The sequence below is a fragment of the Nymphaea colorata genome, chromosome 4 (assembly GCF_008831285.2).
Source record: "Nymphaea colorata isolate Beijing-Zhang1983 chromosome 4, ASM883128v2, whole genome shotgun sequence".
Lineage (NCBI taxonomy): Eukaryota > Viridiplantae > Streptophyta > Magnoliopsida > Nymphaeales > Nymphaeaceae > Nymphaea > Nymphaea colorata.
In genome coordinates, this window is record NC_045141.1 from 7,663,937 (window position 1) to 7,675,481 (window position 11,545).

Here is an 11,545-nt window from a genome sequence, read left to right on the forward strand (position 1 = left end):
GGAAAATGGGACAACTACGTTTCCACATTTCGCCATTGGCTTAAAAATTTGAGCATATCCTTTCAGCATATAAAACAACTAATCGACCAGATTTTAGCAGACCTTGTTTTATCAAATAGCTTGTCTGAGATAAAACCTAGTTTGTCAGAAGCCAAGTTTCTCTTGCTGCCCTTCGAACAATGGCTATCTCTACTGTCAATTGTTAACAAATTCATGGGGTTGTCTGTCCCCAGCAAGAAGCTTGACAACTTACAACCTTATATGCCTAAAAGGTCTGTGGCATAAGACTAACCTCTGAGTGCATGCACATGAGAGAGAGAGACAGACGGAGACAGAGAGATGCCTTGACAGCCTTGCCGATGTACATTGCTTAGACGAAACTGCAGTCACAAATCTCAACCAAACTAAACTGTTACTAGAATACACGAATGCTTTCATTTTACAGAGGAGAAAATACTAACTATGACTAGCACCATGGTTACAGGATCACGTGGCAGGGAAGGATGGGCAATATACGGGAACAATTTTACATTGCCCAGGACTTAAGTCTGCTTTCCCGACTTGCAATGTTCAACCACTTGTTATCATATTGCTTGGCATGAGTGATTTGTCTGCTTTGCAAGTTGTTTTATAATGTCCTGTTTGGTTGCATTTGCTGCAGTGGACCGTGTGTTTTTCCCTGCTGAAATCTTCCAAGCAGAGCCTCTTCTTTTCAGGACGACCTGGTGGCCGGCGGATCTTAGGTGGCCGAACAGTGATGCTCAATTTATCATCATCTGTACCTCCACCATCAGGTGGCTTTGTCCAAAGAATTTTTGCTGGGATGGGATGTATCTCCTCCATATAAGTCTCCCTGTATTTTGCTGTGGTGAAACATTTCTCGGTAAATTCATAAACATCTTTCCGGCAAGAAAGAAGCGCTGCCACTGCATGGGAACATGGAATACCATACAGTTGCCAATCTCGGCAAGAACAGCTTCGAGTACCAATGTTCACAATGTTTGATCGTTCACCTGATATTACTTCAAATTCTACTTCATCCGAACGTAGCACTTGATACTCACTTGCACGGTTGAAGGCTTCCACCATCCGTTTCTCAGCAGATGGGGTAAGAACAGTCATCCAAGTCATACTCCTCTCTCGTCGTTGATGGAATTCAGACACGAGTTTTCCATGGATCCTTTCCATTACTTGTATTATTGGCAGCTCCCGAGCATCAAGAATCCACTTATTGAACTCATCAACATTCGAAGCCAAGTGACCAAATCTAGGTCCTTCAAAATATGTGAGGGTCCATCGAGAAGGCGGCACTTGTTGAATCCACTTTCCCGCATCTGCTGAGAGTTCTTCAATTTCCGCCATCTTTTCTCTAAACCCACTTGCAGTAACAGCATAAGCTGCTTTCCACAAAATATTTACAAGTCTTGGGTTCTTGAACTCCTTGGCAAAGTTTTCACTCAAATGCCGCATGCAAAATGCATGGGCTGCAGTTGGAAATTTCCTCTTCACTGCATCAGCAATGCCCTTGCGTCCATCAGAAAGGACAGTAAGCTGTGGCATTTTACTAGTGTTCATCTCCAGTAATTTATGTATCTCTGACAAGAACCACATCCAGCTTTCATCATTCTCCACATCCACAATTCCAAAAGCTAGTGGAAACAATGCACCATCCCCATCAAACGATGTGGCAGATAGTAATGTACCAAGATACTTGCTCTTGAGATGAATATCACCAATCCCGATAAGGGGTGGGCACCCCTTAATAAAACCTTGAATTGAAGGATAGAAAGAAATAAAAAGTCGATGAAAACGGTGTTCTGAACCAGTGGTAAAAATTTGGGCAACGCTTCCAGGGTTGGTCTTTTTAATTTCTTCACAGTATGCAGGAAGAAGGCTGTATCCTTCCTCAACAGAGCCATAAATTGCAGCCATTCCCCGTTCCTTTGCCCTCCATGCCTGTTTATATGGTATCGTGATTCCATATTGCCTATGGATATCTTCAGATATTTCTTTCGGTTTATAGTTAATATTGTCACGAAGACGCTCCTCTATCCGAGCAACAATCCAATCTATGGATGCTTGCTGATGTCCAGTGTTTGCATTTCTGCCACAAGTGTGTACCCCTTCGAGGCTCCTTATTTGAAAAGTTGGACTATCATTAAGTTTTACAGCACGGATACGCCATGGGCATCCTTCTTTTGCACACTTGGCAAAGAAACGTGATAGGTCACTTTTTATTATTCTGAACTCAAAATGCTGAGCAATAGCTGCCTCCTTGATAATTTTGCGAAAACTCTTCACATCAGGAAACTCTTGTCCAACAGCAAAATTGTACTCTTCCATCCTACCCCAACAAAGTAATATATGATGATGTTGCAGAAAAAAAGTCGAGAACAAGAATTATTTTTCTCCAATGCACACTAAATTTCAAGCAGAACAGTGAACAAAAGCCTGAATTCAGCTCCCATGCAAGAATCTCATCAAAAACATATAAATCACCGCAATCAACTTCATAGATGACCTGCAATACCAATATCTAAACTCTTATAGCAGTGGCAACAATAATGGCAGTATCAAAAAACACAATATGCAATCATGTCATCTTTTGTGAATCTGTCATGTACTTATGTGTGTGCGTATGTAAGCTTTAGTATCTGTGAGCATCTGTGTCCCGGTGCGTTTTATGAGTGTATGTGCATGTCTATGTGACAAACATGAGTTTTCCAGTGCCTGAAAAATATGGTCTTACATTAGTGCTTCCCCCACAGTGTAATTACATGTATAATATAGTCCATAAAATCATGTACAAGTGTTTTTCAAAGTAAAATCAAGCTTTGATCTAACCTTTTACGACTGCAATTCTTTTTTGTTTGGGATTGTTAATGAATTTTTCGTTTTTTATTTCTTTTGTTTTCTCTAAAGGTCTGCAGACAGTCCAATGCATGTTCTTCATTGACCAGACTGTAGCGATGTAAGTGTAGCCAGATATGCATAATACCGAATCGAATATAGACACACTGAAAATTGTATCCGATTATAATTGTATCCGACTATAAAGAACCCTTTTTACTAAAATTGAATCATGAAGGCTTCAAGGGCTCAACACTGATTTGGTTACATCACTTAATTATGGTTCTTTTTTTCCTATAAAGTATCCAAAAATTGTTCAAGATTTTTTATGTGGAAATTATGGCATGATTAAGTGAAGCAAAAGCACTGCCAAAGATTTCTTTAGCTCAAGAATAGAACACACTTAGGACTTGCCAAGGTGTATTTATGCTTTTTGTTACCATAAGGAGGAGAACGAAATTGCTCCTTTTTCTTCTATACTTATCAATCATCATAAAATTAAGCAACAAGAATACTGACAGCAGAAGGCTGACTTTCATCAGTGCCTCCAAAAGCATCACGCCATCACCCAATCAGAAGTGAGGCACTTTTTCCTCGTTAAATGAGAAAACCAACTATATCCTTTATTTTTTTGAGAATAAATTTGATACCATTGAAGGAAGAACATGATTTAGACATTTAATCTCAAACACTAAAAGGTAAAGACAAATGGAAACTTAAAAAGGGGGTCATAACTCTTAGATTTAGTCATAATCATCAGGAAAAAACAACTAGAAAAATCAAAGAAAAAGACCAAAACACAGTTCTCTTTTCACTAACTCATCCATTTGGAACCGTATTGTTTGACTTTTGAGCGGAGCGAGTGGACCAGCTCGGCTCTAGTCTAGATTGACGATGCGCATATGCCCAAAAATTCAACCCTGTTGGGCAAGGACCAGCCAATTCCAAAGTCTTTGATTGTTCTAATCATTGCTCGGACATGCATGTGAGAAATCTTCCAACAGTGGTTCCATCCAACACCAAGGAGTTGGTTCGAAAGCAAAGGGAGCGGACAGGACTGTATACCCGAATAGTCCATGTTGTACACGATCACAAGTAGCAAGTTTGTTCTATCGGCTTTCATGAATTAGACTCATGGCTTTTGAAGCCTAATTCATCTGCAATGGCTCTGCTAGTTTCATTTTGTGTTCTTTTTGCAAAGGGATTTTGTTAACCCGGTTCTGAGCCTATGAGAGAAGATTGGGTAGAAGAAGCTTTTAGCCCCCACTTGCTCAGTGCAATTTCCCGGTTGTCCAATCATCTTTAGTCGTTATTAAGCATGCATGTCTCCACCCAATGTTGTAAAAACTAAAAAGTGTAACGTAAGCTGTATCCGTCCGGTAACGTAAGCTGTATCCGTCCGGCCATTAGATACGCTTTATCGTAAAGTATCGTAATGTATCGTATATGTATTCATAAATTTTTTTTATTCAAAAACAAGAAAAAATTAGAAAAAAATAAGAAAAATCAGATAAATCAATAAAAATAAAAGTTATATATTTTTTTTTAATGAAAAAACATGCTATACCAGGCTTATTGTAGGTATGAAGTTACTTCACAAACATTAATAAGTGGTCATAACTCACAATATCCTATAATAACACCACATGATCTAAGACATCAAGAAACATAATTTATAGGATGATCTACATAATAACTCATAAGTCATAAGATCCATAACACATCAAAAACCAAGTTTTGCGTACACTATACACCACATCACAAGACAAAATTGTTCAATGTTAATGCAAATAACAAATTAAAACAGCTTCATTCATAATCTTCATCATCTCATTTTCATTTTCATCTTTCGTAGAAGATATAAACCCTCTTTATCTATCCATGCATAAATCTGCCCTCAAATTGATGATTTCATGGTCAAACTGATTATTCCTTTTGAAAATTGCCACAAGATCCCCCTCCTTCAACTATTAGATATGTTCAAAAATGAAGAGGGAGGCAAGTTTTAAAAATTAGTTTGAAAAAAGATGGTTTTAACCAGTCACAGAAAAAACTTTTTTTTTCAAAAAAAAACGCAATAAATTAGATGGCCGTTTAAAACTTTAAAAAACATGTTTTTTTTAAAAAACGTTAAAAACGAATCACTTTTTTTTCACTTTTTTCATTTTTTTCAGTGTTTTTAATACCAAACAGTTTTTTTTTTCATTTTCTATTTTTTTATTTGTTGCAAACCTACTTATCTTTTGATGTTTGTGTTATTAGTTTCTCACTTATTTTATTTTTCCCCATTTTTAGTTTTTTTAATTTTTAAGAATTTACCGTATTTTTTCCGTTTTGTTAAAGCTCGCCGTATTATACCTGAGAAAAAACTCATTTAAAACTCTGAGATGTTATTTGTAAACATGGTTTTAACCCCATATTTAAATAGACATATATCATGCGACACAGTGTATCGCCCTGTATCGTATGATATAGGTTGTGTATCGCACGATACATGCTTTACACATATGATACACCACCTGTTTGCGATACAGGTGGTGTATCGTATCATAATTTTAAAAAGTGATTGTACGTAACGTACGATACGTACAACACTGCCTCCACCATGTGTCCACAATTGAAGACCTTCACTTGCATCTACATACAAAGTTCCTGGTCAACGCTTTCAGTAACTCAAAAACCTCAGATGGTTGAGGACAGGGGGGCTTGCTCTTACCGCTTGCACGGCAAGCTAGGCTGATGGTGACAGTTGGAAGAACCTTTCTTTCTTGTCCCATATTGCTTGTTAGGTAAGCGCTTGCAGAAAAAACTCTCTTTCTAGGTGGGCGAGGGGAATCTTGCTTTCTCCCGCTTTTAGCCCATGGTAGGTGTAGTTAGTAGTTGTTTTGATTTTTGAGGCACTGACATTCCATTCCCCAAATTCACTCTATTGCTCTTAAATATAATGTAAAATGGATCTTATTCTATTGTCAATACACAATTTCTATATGAAAAATATGAGTTGAGTTTGACGAAGGGGAAGGAGAAAGAGTACAATTAGCTTCTCTGATAGGTACAAGTGGCAATACTCAATCGATCAAATAGGATAATGCCTGAACAAGACTCAATAGTTGATCATAAAGGCCGATACAAGTACATAATCAAGCATGAAGTACAAAGTAAGCCCGTCCACTTTAGTTGCACAAAGTCTGTAAAGTTGTGTTTACCCATGTCATCACAACAAAGTGCCCCTTACTAGGTCATTATGTACGCTTGACTCGACCCTCGCTACTAACACAATGGGTTAACCCATCTCTTTCTCTCATAAAGACCTTGCTCCTCTCTATATCCTAAACCTATACCCAGACATCAATCAAGTCTCCAACTACCTCTGTCCCTGAATTTGGACAACAGAGCTTTAAGAGTATGTGTGTTTCCAACTACCTTAAGGCAACTCGCCACCTGCAACGGAAAGCATCTGAATCATCCTTCAACATTTTCCACTTGACAAAGGACTTTGAAAGGAAGACTATCAAAAGGTGTCTACTTGTGTAATAGAAACAGTATGTTGCATCAACAAAGTGTCATACTAAAAAACAGTTACTTACATCAAGTGACTCGTCCTGCGTAGAACCACAGCCAGAAACTAAGGTAGGCCCAAAGCAACAATGGAACATACTCGCCCCTTGCCTCCAGTCATCGGAACATATATAGGAACTTGGTGCCATTGCTTTCTATCTTCCTTCCCTAAATAGCCCAGGTTATATAGTAAGGTCTCTAAGCAATCACTTATTGGAAAAGGAAGTGATCAAGCAACGACAACGAGGAGGTGGGCTTGGAACCAGCTGTCCTTTCAAGAAAGCATAATAGTTCGCTGGTTTAGCTCCATGGCACCGAAAATTTATTCAGGAACAAGTGATTCACCAAAATGATGAGACCCTTGAAAGCTTTCTCAAATGTCATTAGCGAGATGTTCTGTCAATCAAGGAAAGCTTTTGGTGACAACACCTAGAGATGTCAAAAGTGAGAATGTTGACATGAGTAATGAGAGATCCTACGAAAAACAAGATTGCCTGCCACTTCTAGTTCTAGGTAATGGAAATGAATGAGGTGCTTGGATGGGGAGTAGTAGATTCCATATTTGGAAGGCTCTGTTCTTACAGTTCACTATTTTGTTTATTACAAATCTTGAGTTGGAATCGCCACATCTCAATACCAACATCTAACTACTGCCCTTGCCCAACCTAACTTGCCTAACGAATGTGAGCACTAAATCATTTGTTCTCTGTATTTTCCTCTACTCAAAAAGGAAAGCAAAGGAGGTTTGGAGCAACCAACAAACAGGTATGCCATGTTTATTGAAACCTAGGAATTTGAAAACTTTACATACAAGTAATTCCGAATTAGCTAATAAGATCATCATAAATAATGAAAATGGCATGCAAGATATTGAATCTTAATTTTTCCTCATGGTGGTAGCTTACAAAGTTTCGATCTGCAGGGCTTCCTTCAATAGAAAAAATGAGAAGGTAACATGGGGAATAATGAAAAGAAATCAACTGGGCAATCGTTAAGTTAGAGAAATCATGCTCTAAGTCCCTAACCAAATGAACGAATATGCATCACTCAATAAGGACTAAGCTTAATAGTGAACATTTGGCTCCTAGACAACCAAATGTTATCACCACTATAGCCAAATTATGCTATTCAAATACAAAGTACCAATCATCATTCATTATTATTTTTAGTATAGGAATCATGAAATATATGGACTAAGACTAACTATACAAATAATTAGAGTCTAATCAACTTGATTGATTGGTTCACAAAGTGTCATATTTAAAAATTTGATTTAAGAACTATATTTTGTCTTTGAAAAAGTAAATCTACATATCGCACTTTGCGAACTATTAATCAAGTTGATCGAATGACTCGTAATCAATCTACAGTCTTCACAGATATATATATATGTGTGTGTGTGTGTGAAGCAACTCAAAAAACTCACTCACACACACTCTTTTTTCTTTGAATGCACTTTCTGTATCTAATGAGAGAAAGGATATGTTTCCCCACAATTAGTTATCAAGATCTAGTCACCTTACATATATAATATACATACATACACACATAAAAATGTGTGTGTGTATGTGTCTATATATATATATATATATATATAACAGAAAAACACATTGTGCGAGACCTGTATTTCCCAAATTAATTTTTAAATTTTATCTTTTAAAAGAAAAATCCCATATCATATGGTTGACCTGCCCAAATCAACCGCTTGTTAATCCACCACTGAGTCCGGATATTGCCTAGCAATTAGCATGTGGTGAACTATTTCATCTTTTCCCTGTTTGTGCTAATTTCTTTCCAGAGGGAGGAAAAAGTCTATAGCAGCTTGGTCACTGAATTGCAAGTCGGGGTAATCACTATCAAGTCTAACTTTGGTCCCTCAATTCTCTGATGGAATTTGTATTATTGCCGGCCCTTCATAATGGAGACACAAAATCAGAAACTGTTTGCATCATCCAAGGGGCGTACTTTCAGCAAATTCACTTTTGTTTTCCCATCGAAGGGTTATCTCAGTGGCTAGCTATAATCCAGCTGTTGTGTTTCTTGAACAAACTTTTGTCCCTGGTCTTTTTTGTAATGAGACGTCCTGGGTCTCCAATGTTTTGTAGGAGGCCTCTTCTATCACCACTTTTTGTATATGGTTTCTATTTTTTGTAAATAAAATTGGGGTAATCCCCCGGCAGGGTTTGCAGCGGAAGTCCCCATTAGTTTGCATGCGAGGTCCACCCAATAGACACTCTTAATGCTCAAGGCATAAATTAATCTAACCATTAGTATTTTATAAAATTATAATTAACCTTAAATAAGAACTATATGCATAAATTATTTACAGCTGACAGAACAATAAGCACAAATGTAATTAAACCATAATCAAGTATAAAAGAAAGCAATGTTGCCGTAGTAGAAAGCAACTTAGTGAATTAGCAAACATTATACAACCAACTAATCAATAAAACAAACAAGACCAATTTCAGCAGTGAAATGTTTTTACAAAAAAAGCAAAACAGTCAAGTTTCTATTAATTACACCAACACCTTTGAGCACTGGACTCAAATTTGGATTTTACTTGAACCCATGTGCACTCAACTTTTGTTGAAAGCACAGGTATGTGACTGCTTTCAACATTCCCTACTTTGAAAGTTGAAACAACAACACCCACATAGAGTTATGTGAAACTCAGTCCTTTGGGAAAGTTTGTGTAAAATAGCTCTTTCCTTTGTCCATATTGAGTTTCTAAGAGGGGAAATCTGCAAATTATGAAGAAATCCCATATGTCCAAATAATGTACCTCCGTGGAGAGAACAAAGGAAAGCTAAACCTGCATGCAAATCTAGCCTCAATACAAAAGTCATGAACCATTGAAGCTTTTGGTATTGAAATGAGACGTTTCCAAGACTATTGAATCCCTTTTCATCAGATCTCATCTAGTCATCCCTGCTTGTGTAGGAGTAATTCTCCGATAAGCCTATTCCAAAAACAACTTGTAAAACTATGTGCTGTATCAAGTATCATCATAGTCAAAGGATAGCCAAGCAACCTATGTTGAATATTTTTACATAATGTTAATCAAATTGATCAGAAAGACAGATATCAGTGTTATTGAACCTAACTCGCTACTAGCACATTACAGGCTTTTGTTTCTCGAAGTAAAAGGGATGTTGAAGAATCCAAGACTGACCCACAAGGTAGCTAGAGTGACCCTAAGCTCATAAAAGATGCACCCAGAACTAAACACCAGAATCATTACGTGGATATACTAATGTCTCCCTAAAATCAGTAAAATGATGGATCCATCTTGCTCAGGACCGTAGCTTGGGACCAGCCTTTTCGGGTAAGAGCTGACGGCCGTTAAAAATCAACTTACAACGATAAAAGCAGAGAAGATTGGCATGGCATCATGAAACAAATGGCATATAGTATGGATAACGAGGATTCATGCTATTAACACTTACAGTCAAGACAAAGCCCGCCCGCTCCTCGAGCTTTCAGTTTCCTGGTACCCGTTATCCCCTTTATGTGGACCACAGAACCTCGATCAAAATCCTTCATCGGTGTCAAAATCAAAAGAACATCCCAACTCTCACCCGCTATTAAATCCTCCCAACGGAAGGAGCTGAAGACTCCTCATTCAGAACAGGCAACTCTACCTCCGAAGGAGACCCCAGCCGAAGGCAGAAATCTGGCCTGCAGGAATCATTTCAGTTAGATGAGACCACTAACGTCAGGGTGCACCCTGCTCGTGTAAAGAAACCACAAAGATCATAGCTTAATTTCCACTAACAATTTATGAACCACAGTTTCACATCTATAAGCAACTTTTCTTTGAAACATTTCAGCAAACATTTGTCGTGGAAAGCCGGCCAAGCAAAAGAATCATGTAACAAACCATATTATCCGTATAACCTAGCCAACTTGGGACTCAAAAAAAAAAAGATCAACAAGTGCAAAATCAAGCAAATTAAGACTAAGTAATCCGCCTGAGCGAGAGCCAGTGAACGAGGGAGAGAGAGAGAGAGAGAGAGAGAGACCAAGGAAATGGTCTGGATTTGCGGATCTTCGCACTACTACCGCTCCAACCGAACAGGATTTCTCGGCGGGAGGGGAGGAACAAGACGGTCGGAGGCAGCAACTCGAGAGGATCGCTCGTGGAGAGAAAATTGAACCAGGTAGGGATTTAGGGAACGGAAGGGGGCTTCTGGCTTTAGAACCATCTAGAATCCACAACTCGCTTTGTTTTTTGAAAATTATCGTCGGAGAGCTTCTCTTATCGATCTAGCTTCTCAGATTCTGATTTCAGAGCCCTCTGACCGCAGAAACAGCTTATTTCTATTCTGCGGTCTCGCACAACGATATTTCCTTATCAGCGCCTCAAATGATTTATCAACCGCCGGCCAACATTTTACGAAATCACCGAAAAGTGTTCCATGTGCGCTCCCGGATTCTTGAAATTCAGATTGAAGAACTAGAAATTTCATTTAAGCTTGTCTGGGGCCGGTAGGGGACCATGTAAAAAGTAAATATATATATAAATATAAATATATATAAATATATATATATATATATGTATATATTTAATAATCTTATAAGGTTACAAATTTTAGTTTAATCTATAAAAAAATTTTAAAAAAATAATTGTTTTGAAACTATAAATCGGCCTTTGTAACAAAAAAATTCTTACTTGCATTAATGACAACGATGGATAATCGCCAAGTTAGTTCTTTCATATTGAACAGGAATAGTTATCGAACATCTAAAAGGATAGTCGCCAAATTAGATCCTCCGTGTTGAGCAGGAAAAGTTATTGAGCTTTTAAAATGTCAAGAAAGGCAAGGATTTTGAAATGAACTTGGAAAAATGTCTAGTGTGGTAGGAGTCCGCATGGTTATGGGGAGTGAGTAATGGTGTCCCAATAATCATCTCATGGATCATTTAAATGTCTTTGGGAAGCAGTGCAACACGTGTATTACTTGTTGGCCTTTAACCAGTCCCATGACGTTGACGTCTGGATTGTGGCTTCATCAGATCGTTCCAAAATCAAGTATTTCTAACATGTCATATATAAATAAATCTTAGCATATGATAACACATTACATTATATACTTTGTGAACTGTTTTCTCTTTCTCGTAAGGTGGCACATCA

General features: G+C 37.9%; 1 protein-coding gene across 2 annotated transcripts; it reads right to left on the reverse strand.

Annotated features, from left to right (window-relative positions):
* Positions 1-340: 340 nt before the first annotated feature.
* LOC116252623 (uncharacterized) lies at positions 341-10,680 on the reverse strand. Of its 2 annotated transcripts, none has more exons than XM_031627008.2 (3): positions 10,434-10,680; positions 9,858-10,089; positions 341-2,521 (listed from the first exon to the last, which is right to left on the reverse strand). In XM_031627008.2, the coding sequence occupies exon 3, from the start codon at positions 2,341-2,343 to the stop codon at positions 571-573; it is 1,773 nt and encodes a 590-aa protein (XP_031482868.1). In that variant the 5' UTR covers positions 2,344-2,521; positions 9,858-10,089; positions 10,434-10,680; the 3' UTR covers positions 341-570. The 2 variants fall into 2 exon arrangements, with proteins under 2 accessions (XP_031482868.1, XP_031482867.1); XM_031627007.2 differs by having other exon boundaries at positions 341-2,344; positions 10,434-10,679.
* Between the last annotated feature and the right edge of the window lie 865 nt (positions 10,681-11,545).